Source organism: Carassius auratus, chromosome 29, assembly GCF_003368295.1.
Source record: "Carassius auratus strain Wakin chromosome 29, ASM336829v1, whole genome shotgun sequence".
NCBI classification, from domain to species: domain Eukaryota; kingdom Metazoa; phylum Chordata; class Actinopteri; order Cypriniformes; family Cyprinidae; genus Carassius; species Carassius auratus.
Genome location: NC_039271.1, coordinates 7,336,102 through 7,356,926, shown reverse-complemented (window position 1 = coordinate 7,356,926; position 20,825 = coordinate 7,336,102). Strand labels below are relative to the sequence as shown.

At 38.9% G+C, this 20,825-nt stretch overlaps 1 protein-coding gene across 4 annotated transcripts in view; it reads right to left on the bottom strand.

Annotated features, from left to right (window-relative positions):
* Nucleotides 1–650: 650 nt before the first annotated feature.
* LOC113047939 (forkhead box protein P2) overlaps nucleotides 651–20,825 on the bottom strand; it is a 95,838-nt gene continuing 75,663 nt past the window's right edge. For all 4 annotated transcript variants that reach the window (XM_026209375.1, XM_026209377.1, XM_026209376.1 and 1 more), the window contains 9 exons: nucleotides 19,046–19,133; nucleotides 16,301–16,384; nucleotides 12,882–13,092; nucleotides 12,320–12,396; nucleotides 12,090–12,191; nucleotides 9,997–10,118; nucleotides 9,833–9,902; nucleotides 8,957–9,168; nucleotides 651–4,083 (listed from right to left, as the gene is read on the bottom strand). In XM_026209375.1, the coding sequence (XP_026065160.1) occupies nucleotides 3,939–4,083; nucleotides 8,957–9,168; nucleotides 9,833–9,902; nucleotides 9,997–10,118; nucleotides 12,090–12,191; nucleotides 12,320–12,396; nucleotides 12,882–13,092; nucleotides 16,301–16,384; nucleotides 19,046–19,133 (1,111 nt within the window). In that variant the 3' untranslated portion in view covers nucleotides 651–3,938. The remainder of the gene's footprint in view (nucleotides 4,084–8,956; nucleotides 9,169–9,832; nucleotides 9,903–9,996; nucleotides 10,119–12,089; nucleotides 12,192–12,319; nucleotides 12,397–12,881; nucleotides 13,093–16,300; nucleotides 16,385–19,045; nucleotides 19,134–20,825) is intronic.

Genomic DNA, 20,825 nt, shown 5'->3' with positions numbered 1-20,825 from the left:
TATGTAGGTTTAACCATTGATCTGTATGCTTTTTAACAGTCTGAAATTATTATTATTTTTGATACTTGAACTTTTGGATCACAATATGTAGAAAGTTACTAACAAAGGATTTCAGCGACTCGGCTGTATACAGACGCCCAGACGATATGCATTATTTCTGGGAAATAAACCGCTCCCTCACGCCTTGCTTTCAGCGTTCAAGTAAACACATGCTGCAGCTCAACTTGGGGCTCAAAAAATAGCAAATATGCATGAAGATGAGCCGTTTCCACCGCAGAAGGCCCCGGCTGCATCCCAAATAACCCTTTCAAATAAGTCAAGGCAGGCCACACTCAACTCAGATCAAAGGCGAGGATGGAGAACATGGGCCACGTTCATCACACACACCTCTGGCTCCTCTCCTCCCATCATCTAAACAACACCCGAGTTGCCAAGAGCCGGAACAAAGCCTTGTAAGTCGGCTATTAAAGTTTTATAGTTTTTTTTCCCCACATTTTTTTCTCAGCTGTATTTGTGTTGCTGTGACGAATTCCTCCACATTGCATAAAAGCATAATGCAGCCCCATTTCTACAGACTGTGTCTTTGTAGAATAAAAGATATATGTGTACAAAAAAGTAAGAACTCCCTGATGTTGGAGGTAGACAGTTGCTTTTCAAATCCTAGTTTTGGTCCTTTATTTTATTCAGCAGTGAAAAGCCATGAATACAGAAAATAATGACGGCCGTTACAGTTCTCAGTCGTGACCTCTATCGCAGAAAACCGTAACATATGGACACAGTACACGGTAATGAAAAGTATCAAAAAGGAGTCTCGATTTGAAGAAAAATGAAAAGACAAAAACAACCAAAAGGTATTCACCAATTACATAAACATGTTTTTTTCTGCTACAGTCCCAATTTACTGTATACATCAGGGATCATATTCCCGGAGAATGATCGTTATTAGAAAAGATACATGATTCAACTGCCAGACGTAATGCTTCAGAACGTATGCACAGAGGTACAAGCAATAAATACACACATTAGGAAAAGCCTTACAGCTACGCAACGCAGATGCAGGAAAAGCAGGTTTGCTATTCTTAGCAAGCAATGAGAGAACAGTAAAAAATTCAGGAAATTCAGGAGAAAAAAAAAACACTGATCTTTTTAGCTTAGAAAAAAAAAATGTCTGGTAAATTCATGTCCACCAACATTTTTTTTTTTTTTTTTTTAATGTTTCTTTTTACATAATATGCACAATTATCAAAATACAGACAAAATCATCCCAGAAAAAACCCCAGACAATCCTAGAATCTATTGGAGGAGATTGCCGATCTGGAGGTTCTTCTGGTATTATGTGCAAGCAACTATTTTAAGCCTTTTTTAAAATGTTTTTACAAAACCCATGCAAACTCTACAGGTAATATGCATTCTGTAGTTGAGAGTTTCTTTTGCCGATCATCATCATCTCCTCCCGGAAACAGTATAGCTGAGGTATGCACACTTTATGCACTTATTCCATCAATATCCTGATGTTTTATTATACGTGTTTATTCATTCTTATTTCCAGTCCATCAAATGAATTTTGACATGCATTTTTTTAACAACACAATATCCCCTTACAGGTTTTTTGTACATATTCATTCTACAAATGTCTGAGGACAAACTAGTTCAATGCGAACCTTCCACATCTGCCTTAGGGAATGTAAACTGGTGCTTTTGGTGACGTCCTGTGTGAATCGGGCGGAAAAATGTGTCAGTGGCGTTCAAACAATTCGTGCAATCTGCCATTTTTTCGAGTTGTGAAGAGGTAGAAGCCTTTTTTGGATAAGTGGGAGAACCCTTTTTGTATCTTCTTTCTTAAAGACGCTGTGTCCTTATATTTGGTGCCATAAAATTATTATGAATGTCATCTTCAAGTCAATTTGCTGACTCCAGCAAAGGATTTGTTCATGGATCCAGCTTCGCCGTCTGTGTGTGTGTGTGTGTGTGTGTTTATGTGCTAAAACTAGCAGCCAACCCCTTGGGTTTGGCACAAAACGGGAACATCTGCAAAGAATGTTTCACACACAGAGACAAACTTTGACATTATTGGTTACAATACAAAGCAGTTAACCGTCTCAAATGGGGTTTCTGCATCAGAGAACTATCAAAGAAAGAGAGAAAGAAGAAAAGGAAACAGGCTTTGCGTTATTTTCATCTCCATCCGCTGAATAAGACGAGGCAGAAATCTGTATAACTTTGGTTTGACTGAAAACAGAAACAAACTTTAAAGCAACAACCGCTTTTCCTCGATGACATCAGCAACGTTCAAATCAAAGCGTTTCACCTCAAATAACTGGTTGCTACTTGTACACCATACATGGTTTAACCACAAACCTTCCCATGATCCAACACAAGCTGTATCTATGAATTATACAAGGAGTCTGAATCAATGGATCAAAGCAAACGTCAGCTGGAAAAGGATTCATCCTCTTCCTGACATGGCTCTGTTGTTTGCTTTTACAATATAACCAAGCCACATCAATTCATATCGACTTGAAATCATGACTTTTTTGGCTTCACTAGATATCGTAAAGTTTGGTTACTATATTTCGGTTTGGCTCTAAAGAAACTGACGGATATAAGACATGACACGTTGGACAGTCACAATGAACAGTACATTTCACCAGTAAAAACGATGACAAGATGGCTTACGCAAATCATAATAGAAAAAAAAAGGGAACACAAAAGGAACGTTTTCTGCACTTCCACAAATGATTATTTTGGTCATGATCCATTTATAGCTGCTCTCTTGCTCAAGCCGGACCACATGACGGTCGCTGAATCGAGCTCTTCCTGTTTTATTCAGGGTCGACCGACATCACGAGGCCAGAGCGAGCGCTCCGTCTGTCGATCAAATTACATCAAAATCATTTTTCTTTGTACAGGGCTAAAGGAGACAATCCCAGAGGTTATTCGAAGGTAGTTAGTGGAAAAAAAAAAATCTTCTCTTTGTACTAGTTAAAGTCACAGAAGACTGACCAAAGAGTCTGGCGGCTTCTGTCTAAGCTATCGGCCGTTGATAGTGTTGGCTTTGGTTTCTAGCTGTTGCCTGTGACTCTTTGCAGGTAGACAAAGCTTTAGAACAAGGAGGTAAAGAGACTAGAAGAATATGCAAGAAACGCATCTTTTCTTTCGTGTTTTTCTTCTCAGCGTGGTGTTCGCAGCAGTTGCGACTGAATCACATTTCACATTTTCAGCAGAAACGGAGCTAGTGAGACTCGAGACCTACTTTGAGTACTTTTTTTGGATAGCTGAAACAGTCTTGATACCTTGGTTGTTATTGATGTGATTTTAAGAAATGCCATTTACAGTTGGTTGTGACTCAAAATGAACATAAGCTAAGTTGCGGGAAGAACGAAACGACAATGGCGGGAAAAAAAATAATTAACAACAACAACAAAAAAAACATTTTTTTTTTTCCTTTTTACATTTTTTGTCAACATACAGGCAGTGACACTAATTTTTGATACTACTCATGTGCAAAAAATAACAGAGCAACAACTTGAATTGAACCAGCAATTGCAATCTAACACCAGCGACTATTGTGACTTGGATATTCACAAACTTAAAACTTCTTTTTTTGGCAGTACATGTGGCCGTTGGCTTGCTCCCGTTTCACTTCTGTCTTTTTTCGGTCCTTGAGCCTTGTGTCCGTTGCGTGAGGTGTCCGAGCTGATTCGAACGAAATCTCGTCCTTTTATGTTTGTTTTTAAAAAGCAGACGTCTCATGTCTGTCCATCTGTGGTCCCTAAAGATCTGCGCTATAGATTGTCTTCGGGCCAGTCTCCAGATGCATGCTAAATAAATACTCGGCCTGCTGCGTCCAGTCTTTCTGCATTCACGGTGGTTGTGGATTAGTAGAGGGGCGGGGCCAGAAAGGGCCAGAGCCCTGGCGGAAGGGTGGGGCAAAATAGTCATTCCAGGTCCTCCGATAGGTTACCCTCCTCAAGCTCCCGGTCCTCATCCAACTCAGGACTGTGATTGGCTGTGGTTATCAATGACATCGGACAGTCATCGTCGTCCATGTTTAGTGGCTCCTCCTTCACGTGAATTGGAGGCCTGTGTAAGTAAAAAAAATAATAATAATAATTTTCCACAATTTAGACGGAGGTCTGGTCACATATGTTAAAGATCACATTAATGCTGCATTTATTTAATCTAGAATACAGTAAAACATAATATTATGAAATAAGTAAATAAATAACAGTTTCGATTTTTTTTTTATATTTAAAAATTTAATTTATTCCTGTAATGCAAAGCTGAAAACATTACTCCAGTCTTCAGTGTCACAAGATCCTTCGGAAATCATTCACATATGCTGATTCGGTGCTTAAGACACATTATTTATATTCAATGTTGAAAACAGTTACTGCTTAATATTTGTGTGGAAACTGATAAATTTTTCTTTAATGAATAAAAAGTTCAAAAGAATAACATTTAGATAATAATAATTTTTATAAAATGTAACATGTATTTTCTAAAAATAAAAATATTAATTTCTTTCAATTTCTTTCTCTGAACTTTTGCATGGTAGTGTAATAATAAGCAAAACAAACCAACAAACAGGATATAATTGGGACCTTATAAGACTATTAAAGAAATATATTTTGCACTAATGACAATCTAAATATAGATCTTAGTAAATAAAGTAAATAAATGGACATTAAATATGATTTAAGTTCGAATGATTTTATTAAATGAGACAAAAGAGCCATAAAAAGTAGCACAGCTATACCGAAACATGGTTGCCAGTTTTTAGTTAAGCCATCATTACAACATAAATATTCGACTGCAAAATGCAGCGATTGACGCGATCAGAATCAAGTATCCCAGGAAGCTGTCAAAACGCACACCTATAAGCTCTGTAGTCTATAGAAAAGCAAATCAAAGATCGTATTACAAATCTGTAATGAAATAAGAAAAGTGTAAAAACTGTTACTCATCAAACATGCAACACTCCACCGGAGACACCTTTAGCTCAAGATGCCCTTGATTTCAAAGTCTCAAAAAAGCATTAACAGCAATTAAACCCCGATTAATGAAGTGCGTGTGGAAACGTGAAACTGTTGACAGTAAAATATGCTCGCCACTGAGAAGTTTACTGATGGCACCTGCTATTTAAATGGGGAAAAGAGTAGCTGCAGCCCCATTATAAATAATGGAGAAATTCTCATCCCCTCGCCCCTGGAGCAAACAGGGGGGAGTGGAGCTTTTTTTTTTAATTTTTTTATCTTGTTAATAGAAAGTGCAGGCCTTCGTTAATATGCAGGGGCCGTGATGGCACTTCTCCAGTGAGGAGACAACCTGCAGCTAGACTCCACCATTAATCAACTTCAGACTGCCAGTTGCCTCGGACACCATGATCCATGTTTTTAACTCCAAATGGATGAATATCTTTAGCGACTGTCAATAAATGTAGGTGAAAAAACACCGAGCGGTTTGGCGAGGAGCGGCGAGATGCTAAAGAGAGGGCGGAAGTAGGGTTACTAACCAGAATAATAACTCTGTCATACACAAACAAGGCTTAACATGATCTCAAGCCCTTGGCAGGGAGAGAGGTTTGTGCTACCATGATAAATCTGACAAAACCTAATTATTTCTGACACGTCGGATGCATCAGGAAATCCCGCTGGACTGGAGAGAGAGAAGCCTTATCAACTAGTCTCTGTATTAGGCCGTGTCTGGCTGCTCTCTCCTGGGTCGCGCTCATCAATAGCACGGGGAACTTTGAATATGAAAAGAATTTTAAAAGGTACAGATTACGTTAATATTTATAGCAAAATAGATTAATATTCAGATGTGGAAGCGCCAGGATGTTTCCGTCTCCTACTCTCGGCTACGTGCGCTGGAGAGAGAAAGGGGGCGACTATACCAGACCACCACAATGATATATTTCACACCCTCAAGAAATACCTGCGAATGCGAATTAAAAAGTCCTCCTTCCTTTATTAAAGCAATTAATTCAAGCACAATGGCGTCTGGCCGTCAGACAGTGTAATCTTAAGTAACGGCATGCTTTCGTTTGGCATGTCCATCGGCCATTACAAGTTCTTTTTTTCTCTGTACTAATTTGACATACTTTCATATAATTTTTATAATTTATGGAATTCGTTATCGTCATTTCCTTTCGTTCTCATCATTTAACTGGTATATTAGCCATAAAAACATTAGCATAATGTTCGCAATTATCTATTTTGTCAATGTAACAAAATAGTGCTATAAAAGACGTTTTTGACTGTAACTGCTCAATTTTCGCATTACTAAAATTACTTTTTCTGCAATCTCAGCCACAACAATGATGTTACCATCTATTTTGGTATCAGAAAAGTAATATATAGTTTCTGTCATCGTAATTCACCATATTTTTTATTAGTTTGTACATTTTACTGGTGCCACAAGCATAAAACTGAAGCTATTATATTAGTAAACATCTACTTTGTCATCATAATTTTTGATGGGGCTATAAAAGACACCATTGACCATCAACGTTCACCTAACGTTCCGTTGGCCACATTTATCGTACAATAACAAACAGATATAATTAAAGATATTACGGCGAGACAAATGATCCCGGTCGGTCCGACGTTCCACTGGCCATTAAGCTCGACACAGGCCTTTACTCCTAATGTGAAGAAGCATGGCTTACAGCTTTCATTTGCATTAATTATAAATCAGCAGCATGCTTGTGAGGTTGGAAGAGGAAAGAGAGAGGAAGAGACCGAACTGATTAGTCTTTGCCGTCCCTTCTCCACTGTATTAAGATGTCAGGATGAGTCATTTTGTGTTTAATGAGAGGCTGGCATGAGAAAATCTGGAGCCTGTGTCAGTCTCTGTGTGTGTGTGTGTGTTTGTGGACACTGGCACAGCGCTTGAGTAAAGATGCTTCCCTTGCCCAAAATTATCAGAGACAACTATTACTACAACACTACCAATTTCAAGCATGTTTGTGCAAGAGTATGTGTTTAATAAGGTTCTATATATTAGTGATATTTTAGTAATTTTACTTCCATAATGGGACATTTCAGAGGATAAACAATGAGAAAATTTTAATTTTACTTAATTTTATCCATTGAGAATTCACTTGATAAAAAGTGCATTTAAAAAAAAAAACATTTCAGTTTCAATTTCAATCAAATTTTCTTTGAATTTTGCTTGCAAACTATTACATTTTCTCCTCCAAACAAGATACATACACACACATATAGTCTGAAAGATGCCATTAATGCAACATCTTAGTCCAATTGTTCTGTTTCTCAGGAGACAAAAAGTGAATATGTTGTCCTATTCATTATTAAACGCAGCCCAGAAAAAAACCACTCGCCAAACATATTTCTTCCATTTTGGGCATGCAGAGGTCATGTAACAGATTTCACCTTTATTGAGCATTTATGTCTTAATGCTTTAGCCAGGAAGAGAGAAAATATGACAGACGGACAGAAAGAAAGAGACAGAGTGGGGTCTAGAAACACCAGACTTAACTGTGCGTTATTAAAAGTTAAATAACCTGAGGGAGTGAATACACAGGGATTCTGTCTGGATCTCAGATTTGGCCCAATTCACACTACTGTCCCATTTCTGAATCAAAGAACTCCTATTAACACACATTTTCAGAGCGCGCAGTGTGTTTTTGTAGCTAATAGGTTCTTTGGGTTGGCGTTAGCAACTCTTTGCATGAAATGTGCGCGCGCAGGTCTGACGGCGTGCAACACACTTCCCGCTGCCAGTAACGCTCGTGCTACTATCTTTGGCTCAATAAACACAGCCATCCAGCATGAGTGACATCACTGATTTGGGCGAGCACATGTTCTATATCACCATTCCTCCGACCGGCACCGCATTAATCTTTCATCAGCCTGTGCTCTCTCTCGGTCTCCTCCTTTCTCTCTGTGAGCCATTAAAAAAGATGGAAAGGCAAAGATTCTAAAGTAATTAATGATATAGTTAGCTGCTAAATATTAATAGGAATGGTCTTGCATAAAATATAACATCTAAACCTCTGCGATGCGGACAGTGGGGTAATTACAAGAGAATCTATAATCATGGCAGCCTTCACTTCTTACCTATTTATAGGTAAGAGCTGGAATCCTCAGCACTTAACCCTCAGGTCTAGATGATTTTTTATTATTTATTTGTATGCATGTGTAATTTAAATGTCATTTAGGAACCTTGCGAATATTCATACCTAAACTGGTTTAATGCTAAAAACCTGAAAAACTAAAATCATTTGTATTTGTATAATTTTTTTTTTTTTTAATAATTATCACTTTAATAATTATTTTATTATTGCTAAAGTACAATATTCAGTTTTTTTTTTTTGGCACAAAAATGTTTTGGCTTTAATTTCCAAACATCATCCTTTAACATTTAAGGTAAGTATTTTTAAAATAAATAATATTTGTAATTGCACATTATCTTTCAAGTAAATGAGCAGTTTGAAACCCATTTAATTTCCATAGAATGTGAAACTGGATAAACAAGGAGTAAAGAGTGAGTGAATTTAATCTTAAAAGGTAATTTAGAAATGACTGAATTTAATTTGAACATAATTTAGGAACCATTTGAATACTCATACCACTGCAGAATCAGTGCTAAAAAAAAACAAAAAAAAACTAAAATATTTTTTATAAACAATAATAATTATTCTGTTTTATTTTTATAAACATTATTTTAGGATATTAAACAAACAATTGAACACATATACAACAAGCTGATGAAACTGCTCATAAAATTAATAATAATGATATAAGTAATATAAGACAATAAAATTATAGCCCACATTTCATGATCCAATCGAATCCTGTTGGATGAAATCAACCACTGCTGAATATATTTTATTATTATATTATTCATTTTATTGATTTTGTAAATCAGTATATACTTTAAGTGTGCTGTTTTGTGTCTAAATGCACATGTACAGTGTGTGTGAACTCACAGTTGGGTGTGTGGGGAGTATCCGGGACTGCTGTGTCCGTTAGTGTCCAGGTGATCTAGTGTGCCGTTGAGATCTTCATGCATGCTGCCCTGTAATAGTCCGGTCGGGCTGCCGCACATCAGTCCTGGAGGACTCGCCCCCATCATACATGACGCGCTATTCATCAAGCCTGGATTACCCAGCAACGGCAAAGAGGTCTCCGCCAATGCAGCCTACAAGAGAAAGAGAGAGAGAGAGGGAATAGTTATACTCAAGCACTTTCAGCAGTCTGCATGTCATAGCGCACGGCTTCCAGCTCCTTCGAGATTATCTCCTCTTTTTTTTATTGAGCTACTTCCAAATTATTGCTGAAGTATCAGTATGATAAAAACAAATGAGAACTGCTACATAGTGGCAGGGAAAAAAACAACGGGAAAGTTTCGAAGAGTTGAAAAAAAAAACAAAAAAAAACAATCTCTTCACCTTACAAGACAGGCCTCAAATGAACACAGAATAAAGACAGCCGGAGCATCCACATGATAATGAAACCATCCAAAACTTTACCTCAAAACTGTCAAAAAAAAAAAAAAAAAAGACTTGACATTTTTGCCTCCTGCACATTAAAGTTATATACAGTAATTAAATTTTAAAGTTTTTGCCACGAGCACCTCGCTGGCCGACACTGCGAAGCCAAATCATTTATGACAGTTTGGATAAATATTAATGATTATGCCCCCGCATTTGCACAGGCTGCAATCAGTCTGAGGCCAGGCTGGCAGAGAAGGTACCTGCCTCTACCACACGGTGTCCTTCTAGACTTTCACTGCCTGTGCCAACCTCACACACACACACACACACACACACACACACACACACACACACACACACACACATTACCTGTAAGCTGGCGTTGAGAGCTGCCCCATAACCCAGACTGGATGGCAGGTTCTTGACCAGCGTCGGGCTCCTGAACACAACAACACAAACGTTGAAGTTTATTACTATTAATCTGACTGTAACCGCATCTGAAAAACATTTATATTGTGTTTGTTTGTGTTTACCCTGTTATCTTCTGAGATCTGCGTTTCTGATATTCCATTTCGTCCACGGTCCACACTGCGCCTTTCACGTTCTCCACCCGGACGAAACACTTGTGCAGGCTGAGGTTGTGTCGCACTGCGTTCTGTTAAACATACACACATATACATATATACATATACAAATAATATATATAAAGAGTACATATTACTTCAATAACTGTATTAGTGTGCATGATTTATCAGTGCATTAAAAACAAAAACAACATTTCTACTGGTGTAATCAAAGTCGCATAGGTGGGGAAAAATATCAACAATATCACATCTTATCTGCTGAACACTATCGTTGTTGTAACATGTTATGGTAGATTAAAACTAAATTATGTCAGTTATTTAAAGATTAAAGTCCATAATAAAGCAGGAAATGTAGATGTTTCAGATTTAGAAATAAAAAGGGGGAAAAAAAGTGCAATAATCAAAACTCCAAAAATATATTAAATTTATCAAAATTACCCATAAACACTCCTTAATAATCAAGAAGCGCGGGTAAAAAAAATAAAGAAATATGGCGAGTCTTATACGTCACCATAAAAAATCTAATTAAAATGTAGCAAAGAAGCCAAATAATAACCTTTGCTTATATTACTTTTTTTCCATGTTTTATTTGAGGGGCGGGTTTTTTTTCTTCAAGAAAAGGGAGAGAGAGGAATATATATAAAAAAATAAACCCTCATAAGCAGATCTCGCATCTGACCTGAAAATCCCAGGATTTGATTGATCTTAATGCCCATGGCTCTGAATATGATAATTTTAATATTAATGAGCAAATGAGCAGTTTTATTATGCATGCTATATAGTTATAACTAATAAGCTGGCGGGGCTGAGAGCTCGATCCCCAAGCTGAGCTGATGAGACCAAGCACAGATATTAAATCACCTTTCATTCCTTTTTAAAAATTCTCTCTGTTAATCAAATGACAAGCCCGTCACCAGCCGGCCGTGCCCGGGCCCTCACAAAAGAGCAGGGAGGCTCCGAATGTAAATTCCTGCTCCGCTATTGTAGGAGGAGGGACCCGAATATGCCGAAAGCCCCTGCTTTGCCTCTTTGTTCCAGCTGAGACCAGATTAAAATATTGAGTTGATAAGGACAGAAGCAAAGAGAGTTGGAAAAAGGGATGCATATGCAGCCATAATAATGCCTAAAAACTCTACATCTCCAAACAGTAAATGAGTCATGGCCCAGCATGCATCTGTACGGGGAGCTATTGCACACCCTTGTGGACCAGCAATCATACACCAGCATCATTAGCAAGCCAAACCCAAATTAATTCACCTTGCTAAATCTAGTGCTGGGAAATGCTTCACATGATGATTGGAGACAGAGAAACCTTTGATAGGACCTGCGTCTCGAGTTAAAATAGAAATGGAAAAACAGCCATGTATCTTATCGACATGCACCGTGCTCTCCTGTCTAAAAATAGAGAATGGTTTTCATTGTATCCTCCTTTTCTTTTTATCCCTGTCTGACAATGTATTTGTTGGGACAAAGATACAAATGAGGTCTTTTGTACTGGGAAATAAAGTGTGTTTCCTGGATGACAGGGGCATTAGCGCTTTAGAACCAAGCGGGTCTTAATCTCTCTCTCCATTTGTCTTGTTCCCCTTTGTTTTTTGTCTCACCGCATCAGATAAAGTGTGTATGAAGCCTCAGCTGACATCAACAACAACAAGAAAAGGTATGTAACAGAGTGCATCTACAAAGCAAACAGCCATCTTTCAAACTAATTAACCAATAATATGCAGGCTGGCGAGGGAGAAAAAATGAAAAGGAGACACTGAGAAAGCAGTAATACGCTATGTCTAACAAAAGGTGCTGATGATTGAGTGGCTGGTTAGTAATTAGCGCGTCAGAGCACACACCTTCCCGTCAAGACTCGGCTATTAATTGCAGCAAATTAGAAAACGATATCAGAGGCTGAATTATTCTTTCACTTGTCACAGAGAGAAAGCGTGAGAGAGAGATAAAGAGAGAATTTGTCCTTTTCATGAGGCAGTTTACAAAGGGGGCAATTGCCATTAATCGGCCTATGTCCCTGGCAGGCCTCCGTAGCACATTACCTTCCAGGTTGCAGCGTTGCGTCTGAAGTAGGCGAAGGTGCGTGTGAACCAGCTATAGATTTCGTTGAGCGTTAGCTGCATGTCACCTGCCTCCAAGATAGCCTGCAATGAGATGCCATTAAGCGGTGCGTTACAAACTGGAGTGCATCAAGACGCTCTCATCCAGATTTAATTCAAGCAGCAATTAATTACAATCTAATCAGGCTAAAGCTAATTTATTTCCCACTCACCTGCCTGATGAGGGTTGCATAAGTAAATGGCGGCCTGACATCGGCGTTCTTGTAAAACTCGTAGTTTGGGGCGATCTCTGCAGAGAAAAATAAATAAATAAATGATACGAAGCAGCAGATAAATAAAAATAAAATGAAATAAACCCAAGTGGGATAATTGCTAAACGTGTCTCCGCCAGGAATTCATTTAGGATTTTATCAAATTAAAATGAGAGGCGAGTTGGGGGGTAGGGGGGCTACACTTCAAATCAGCATTTTACACGTCCAACTAAATACATTTTTAATTAATCTCTCTCTGGAGAAATCTTAAACATTAACACGCTCGTGAATTTAGAGCACGCATTGATATTTTGTATGTGTTTGAATAATTCATGCCTTCACCACTGTTCCGACACTTGCAGAAGACCAGTAAATATAAACATCAAACACGATGTTTTTAGATGCACCGCCTTCTTGAATATTGCATCATTTTATATTTGCTTGTAATTAAAATGCATTGAATATTGATGATTTGATTTTAGCCTAATTTGCATAAAGAGCGAACAAAATAGCATCCACAAACCTGAGGACAAGGGCATGGAGTATTTGTCAGGGTGGCGTCTGCGCATGGCGCCCATGCTGGGCACATTGGCGGGACTAAGAACGCTGGGCACCTGGGGCATCTGGGAAAGGGGCGTGACTGGAGCGGAGGGCGTGGTGGGTGTCTGAGGTAAGTTGGGGGGCGAGACAGATGGGAGGTTCTTTGACATGGTGACACTGGAGACGAGATTCAGCTGTAAAAGAGAGAGAGAGGGTGCTGGCTCATTCATACAGCTGTGTTTCCCCTAATAAGCAAAGGAGGAAGCAGCCAATCTGCACTAATTACAGGATGAAATTTTATTTTAAGAATTCTAATTAGAGCACACTGTTAAAGATTATCTAATTATCAGACTGTGAGTTATCCTGGCCCATCTCTATCCCATAAGAGCTCACTGGATGCAAAACACACACAGTGGGAATAACATCACTTGGCTTCCTATCATAACCTAGTGCCTCGCTAGTGATCCATCTTGATCTCTTCCTGTCTTACCACCCAAACACATAGTCAAAGGTTTTCTTTTCAATATGCACTTATCCTCTACTTTCCACCCTGTCCTTTAGTCTCGCCATTAATTCCTTTGAATGGTAATGACATCATTACATATTCAAACCAAATTGCCTTAATTGCAAATTGGCAAGCAGAGTTCCGGTGCTGTCAGAATTAAAAATGTTCAACGGTTTAACATCAACAATCGTTTGTTGCATGTGTTGATAAAAACAATGAAATGTCAAGCTAGCTATTCTCAGGCGGCTGCTCTATAGACAATTACAGCTCCACTTAATGATGATGAGGTAATGCCAACACAGAGAGTGGCATGCGCTATACCACTTTGCAAGAAATCAATGACTGCTCTAGGGGAATGTTATATCCTGGCTAATGACTGGAACTAAGACCTTGAAAGGAAATTAATGAAAAAGACAAGTGGTCTACCAGAGGGACGTCTTCGCAAAAGGGTAAATGGTTATGTTGTTGATTCTACATCACATGCTAAGTAAATACTAGTGTCTTAATCACTATGAAAATCAAAATTGACCCCATTACTTCTAAATGTGTCTTATGAACACTTCATTGCTGCACAGAATAAAAAAATTAAATAAAAATTATATAAACAACAACAAATTCTACAACTAAAATTTCATTTCAAAATATGCTACAAGTTGAAAAAAAGAAAGAAAATAAAACTTACAATACCACCAACAAGTTTTTAATGCTTAACGTTACATATGCTAAAACAAAAAACTAGCTTTTTTTATATGAGTGACAAAGTTTTTGTGCTACATTTATTGGCATTTGTATTACCATCTTGCAAAAATGCATTTTGATGTGTACAATACATTGTATAATTTGTCAGGGGTCGGGTCATGGCACCAGATTTGAGGACCGTCTCTATTAATACCTTTCTTATTGTGGCCAAATCACCACATCAGGCTATAATTATACACTACTCATCGAAAAAGGTTTTGATACACTGTCAAACAATGCAAAAAAGCACTTCATAATAAATCCTATCAGTAGAGAGGGAGCGGGGAAACAGATAGAGTGTGCTGCATGTATATTTAAAATGTGAAGTGAAGTGAAGTGAAGTGACATTCAGCCAAGTATGGTGACCCATACTCAGAATTTGGGCTCTGCATTTAACTCATCCGAAATGCACACACACAGAGCAGTGAACACACACACTGTGAGCACACACTCGGAGCAGTGGGCAGCCATTTATGCTGCGGCGCCCGGGGAGCAGTTGGGGGTTCGATGCCTTGCTCAAGGGCACCTAAGTCGTGGTATTGAAGGTGGGGAGAGAGCTGTTCATGCACTCCCCCCACCCACAATTTCGTCCGGCCCGGGAACCCTAGAACCCACAACCCTTTGATTGGGAGTCCTACCCTCTAACCATTAGGCCACGACTTCCCCACAAATGTTAAGACAAGATATTTCTCCTCGTTCCTCACCTGGTTATGGCAACAAGCGTAACATGTTTGCGAAACGGAATTTATTAAAGGTTAAGTGAGCAGGAGTGAATGAGATGCAGGGATCAGCCCTTTACTACCGCTGCTCATCTGAATATACATTCAAAGTTGGCTGAGAGGAAGGCAAGGGGTTGGGAAAATAGAGCCCCTCGTTATTCAGGACTAGCAGCCTTGGTAACTTTGATTTTCAGCCATCCATGGCATGGCCAAATGGTAACATTTAATGAAGTGCCATTCAGAGTTTAAATGGGGTCATATAACAGTGTACCAGCACCTTGTCTTGGGATAGCTGCTGAGAGTTTGCCAGTGCTCATTTTGTTGTGCTAATACATTTTCACTATTAATATTTATCAAATGTGTGGAACAGTTCTCTGTCGGCCCTGTGTGTACGAGGGTGTGAAAATACGCCATATTATCTGTAACATTCCTGTTTTGTAGGGAGGATACAAGTGTTCTCTTTGATAACTGTGAAACCGATAACGTTAAAGCATTTGCGTGAGCCTGACACTTGCACTAAGACAAAAAGGAATGAGCCAGGAAAAAAAAAAAATTATTTAAGAACTGATTATTTGAGAACTTGCCATTAATTGTTCATTATCAAATGCAATTAGCAGTCCTTTCATATGCGGTTTATGAAATGTAATATTTCATTAATATAATTCATATGCGTTTGTGGATTATAGGCTGAATGTTTCTTATTAGTCTTTCACCGAGCTGCCGGAGTTCTGAGGATGAAAAAGAGAGAGGTGAGCAGTCGATTCCTGATGGATTTACAGGATAATTATTCAGTCTTGTGATTATCTGCTTTATACGGTGGGAGGTGATGAGAAAAAATTATGCTGGTGAAATTTGCTACTTGCTAAGTGGTGGCAACACGCTAACAATGTTTACCCCCGCAAAATTTTTAATAGCTAATAAATAATTCCAATAAATAATATTTATTACAGCCTACTCTCTTTTGTAAACACTTTAATTCCCAGCACAACACACTATGTATTTTGTATCTGATTAATGGTTAAGAATGTCTTTGGGTGACATTTTTTTTGATGGGCATTTTCATATATTGATCCATTTTTCTCCAAATACACAGCTACATATCTGAATGTTTACAGATTACGGGTTATTTCTTCACAGATCATCTTCTCCCATTTTCCATCTATTATTTCAAACATTTTTAAACCAAACGTCTTCCCCCTTCTTTAAGTGCACGGTGCGAAACATCTTTTACTGGCCAACAGATTGTTTGCCGTGCTAAAGCCATCAGAGCGTAATTGCTCTGTGTTTTTGGCTGAGATCGGGTATATGATTTAATGTTCTCTCGGCCCTGGTAGGGTCCCAAGAAAGCAGGCATTACAAATCCCATTCTCTTCTCATCCTTTAGAGAGTTCATTTACCATCCATGTCCTGTTTACTGTATGCGTACCAATATGCACTCACCGGTTTTGGTGATGGTTTGGGTTCTGAGGGCCTCATGTGCAAGTGTGCCATCATCGCCTGAAGACGCTCACGCTCTTTAGAAAGCTGTTAGCGGAAAGAGGGGGAGAGAGAGAGAAAAAAGAAAACAGACCGGTTTTAGAAATGAGTGATTTTCCCCAGACTTCCACAGTAATACATCTTGTTATCAAGCTTGTTTGCTTGTAATAAATCCCGCATACGGCCAGACCGACTTCCTTAAGTTTGCCTAAAAGATAGACATAAAGCAGTGGTTCTCCACTGGCGGGTCATGATCCGAAAACAAGCCAGAGTGCTTTTCCAATGGGGCCATAGACAGCTGCAAAGCAGCAATGCTAAATGCAAATAAAAAATGCAATTAACCATACACTTGAGTTGAGTTAGGATCGAACAATAAACAGGCTTATTAACTTTCAAAAAGGACAGGAAAAATGAACTGAAAAAGGAAAATTGGTCAAATACAACATTTTAGTTGGTCAGTTGGTAAAATTTGTCTGTTTTTATGCATTTAAACAAATGTTGAATTTGGTCATGTTTTAGGTATATTTCGGTAATTTATGTATACAACCTTACTGCAAAGTGATCCACTATTATGTCTGATTTCTGAAGCAAAACCAGTTGAGAACCACTGAGAGCGAGAGAGTGGCAGATTAAAGCAAAGATAAGAGAACCATTTCTCATGGTGCGGTGATGGAGAGCTGAAGGTGGTGCTCGGAGGTCACAGAAAACAAATAGCACTTCATCTTTTTGTCAATACCAGAATTTGGGTCAGCAGAGCTCTGACAGTAACAAGCTATTCAGGCCATAAATTAGAGGGTCCTAGTGGGCGACTCAAAGTCCTGTGGACACTGTTAGGGCTGGACTGGATCTAGCAGCTGCCCAGAGGTGAAGGGGTCCTGCAAACAGAGTGCCAGTCGGTCCAGCCTCCCTGCCTCCTCCCAGGTCCTCCGAGGTCCAGTTAGTGCCCCGGCGATCTGTTATCATCAATCTAACTCACAGTGAATGACAGGGACTGGCCTGCATGGCGCACCGCCTTGAACTCTGCCGGTGAGCTGGCATTCGAGTTCTGAACCGGGCCTCATTACCACTGACGGAGGACCAAAAAAAAAAGAAAAAAAAAAAAATGCCAAAATGAGTGGGGGGAAAAAAAAGCCCAGAAGGACAGAAAACAGCAGCTCTGCTGTAATTGGTCACATTGTAAGCACGAGAGCTTTGTTGTATCAGCGAACAAGAGAACAAGTCAAGGAATAAATCGTGATGTCCATATGTTATTTTACATATAAACAAGAATTATTCATTGTTCTGTTTCAAGAGCCCAACAAGGGAGGGTTTCGCCGAGCGTAAAAACCTTTAAAGGTTGAGGGGAACGCTTGGCTTGCATTCAGATTGGCATCACAAAGGCTTAGAGGAGCCATGGTCAGAAAGCAATCCACACCACAAAGGCAATGCAGCTCTTTATGTTTGTAAATGCAAGGGAACCTCTAGATTTAGATAAAAAATAACTAGAGGCCGCAATTATTCTGCAAGTGAAACTGCTTATTTATTTGAAATTAACAGAAGAAAGATGGATTTTAACCCCGTGTGCCACATCCCATGATGCACAGGAAGGTGTGAGGCAAAGGACAGAGTGTTAACTGGTGGGAGAGATGGCTGCAGTGCTGAGTAATAGCATCCCTCAATCACTGCTCTCATTATCTCACCAGCGTGACACCTTAATAAGGTCATGCTCCAGCTACTGAAAATAGTGGCTCTCTTTAGACGTTCCTTCAGGTGCAAAGTGTATTTAATTAACACAGTCCAGCCCAGATGCACACATATTAATTGGACGGGATAGAAAATAAGCACAAACCATGATTCAATTATAAAGGCATGTGATGGTTTTCACCTTTATTGGGATGGATTTGCTCATGGTGTCCCTTTTGCATTTTTAAAGTTAATACGCTGCAAGTTTTTTATGGCAACAAGCTAATTAACAAAATGTTTGGTGTTATGCTGCAAAAAAGCATTTAAAGTTGAACAAGTGTGTTTTAAAGACAACATTAATTCAAAATCAAGTGAAACATAAACTGAACACCTACTTTTTACAATCAAATCATGTCCTAATGCATTAAAGCCGGTCTTGCTCTAAACTAAGGACTAAAATCTAAATAATGATTGTTTATGATAACACCTTTCCTGAACACTTTACTATCTGCCACAGGATAAGCAGATAGTCCCGTTTGCAGCCTGCCAATCCTTACATTTATTCATTCAGCAGATGTTTTTTATCCAAATGACAAACATCACAAGAAATTTGTCATAATGAACAACATTTTCCAGACACATTGTAAAGTTTCAAGTATAATTAGTACACAAACTAGGTAAGTCAGGTTTGTTTAATGTTTCAATAATGCAACATTACTTTCACTTTGTTGAGAAATCAGTCTACAAATCACACATGCTTTTTGAATTTCATTTCATGTTGCTCTAAAGCTCACTCAAAAACGTCAATTATGTCATTAACTCACCCTCATATAATTCTAAACCTGTATGATGTTCTTGTTCCAAACTAACTGATCTTAACTGACTTTTTTTGTATGGACACCAAAGCGTCAATACATTTTTCAAACACTTTCTTTTGTGTTCCACAGAAGTCAGTCATGCACACCTGAATCACATAATGCCAGAATTGTAATTTTTGGGTGAACTGTTTCTTTAAATGCATATATGTTGTATTGTTGTGTACTGTACCTGTATCTCGAGCTGTTGTACCACCTGCATCTGTACTCTGCACTGAGCAGTACTCCTGTCATCCAGAGCGTGTTCACTGTTAAGGTGCCTGTGGGTAAACAAGACAAAACGGATGAGAAACCAACCCCTCATACACACACACACACACACACACACACACACACACACAGAGGCTGAACTAATAATAGAGCGTTGCTGTTGATCAACTACCACTGTTGCTGATGAATATGATTTCTGGATTACAGGACGTCCATCCCATTAGCTTTTAACAAACCGCCGCCATCTAGCAAGCTTGTCCCACGCTCTCTGAAAGCCGGTGTTTAACATCACAATAGAGCGACTGTCATGCGAATGAAAGGCAGCACTCAGAACACAACGGCTTATGAGGGATGTTAGAGTACAAAAGGCCTTGCGCAGAGGTTTTGTCTTCTACATTTATCAAGAAATAAATACAATAAATGTAATTTAACTCAAGTAACGTTTAAAAAGTGCCTTCTACGAAGAGTGCATTATTCCGCCGACATATTAAATGTATCTACTCATCCTTTCATTAGAATATTAGCAGAAAGAAAAAAACACTTCAGACTGCAGGAGCAGTCAATGGCAGTTTTCCTTGATTGGATTTTGTCTGCAGGACACAAAAGAAGCCCGCCATTAAAATAGACCTTTATTCCCGGCAAACGCACAAAGGCGAAAAGGTTTTTAAAAGTGTTGTGATGTTCAGTAATGAGCCTCTATCTAAATTATCACTGGTGACAAACCCACAAAGCGCTCTTTTAGAAGACATGCTTGTGAAATGCCAATGCTGCCACTCTCTTTCCTGTAATTATAGGTTAGCTTGCAGACCCTTCAATGATCATTTACAGTACAACCTCCAGTGCATTAGTGTGAGCTTCAATTGCACACACAGTCGCACACACACACGCAAACACACCCACCCACCCACACACACACACACACACACAGAGCTAGTTTTAACACTACTAAGCATTTTCTCTATTCATTCTCTATTCATAGTGCAAGCTATTGTTTATGTGCAAAACACAAAATAACAACATATTCATAATCCTCCTCAGACGCACCAATCAAAGAGAGGACATTTGAGAACACAATGGCCGCCGCTACCTTTCAATTACGCCCATCCCCATTTAAAATTATTTCATTCCATCACACCCGCTTTTGCTATTGTAACCGTTTCAGGTCTAATGCTCAGATATTCTCCATTATAAATCAAGAGTGAGATAGCACTGAACAGGAAAAAAAAAACGCATAGGATGACTGGAGAATCGGAGCCTTTCTCCGGCCCCGTGCCTAATTGCCGTTTCAAAATGTGCATGCAAAGGGGCATTTCATTAATCATGTAATCAGGTCCCTCACAGGGAACTAATGCTGCAAATACCCTTTTCATTTCAATGCTCATAATGCTATCTTACGCACTTGATGTATGGTTGATGTCATAAATTACAGCTGCTTCAAAAGCCACGACTGGCTAGTTCAGGTAGCTCGCTAAATAACACATCTTATCTAGCACGCACCATTTCTCATTAGGGACCATCTAGATCTTAATCCTGTTTCCTTGTTTCTTTTAGGAATGTGAGGTTTTTCCATTTTTAAATGGAAGCCAGTTTTCTTCTCCAAGAGCAAATAAAATGAATGTAATTGTCAGAAAGTGTAATAACTGAGTAATATAAGCACAGTTATGAGAATGTCACAAGTCTGAGACATGAAGTCGCAATTGTGAGATACAAAGTCGCACTTGTGAAACACCAAGTCACAATTG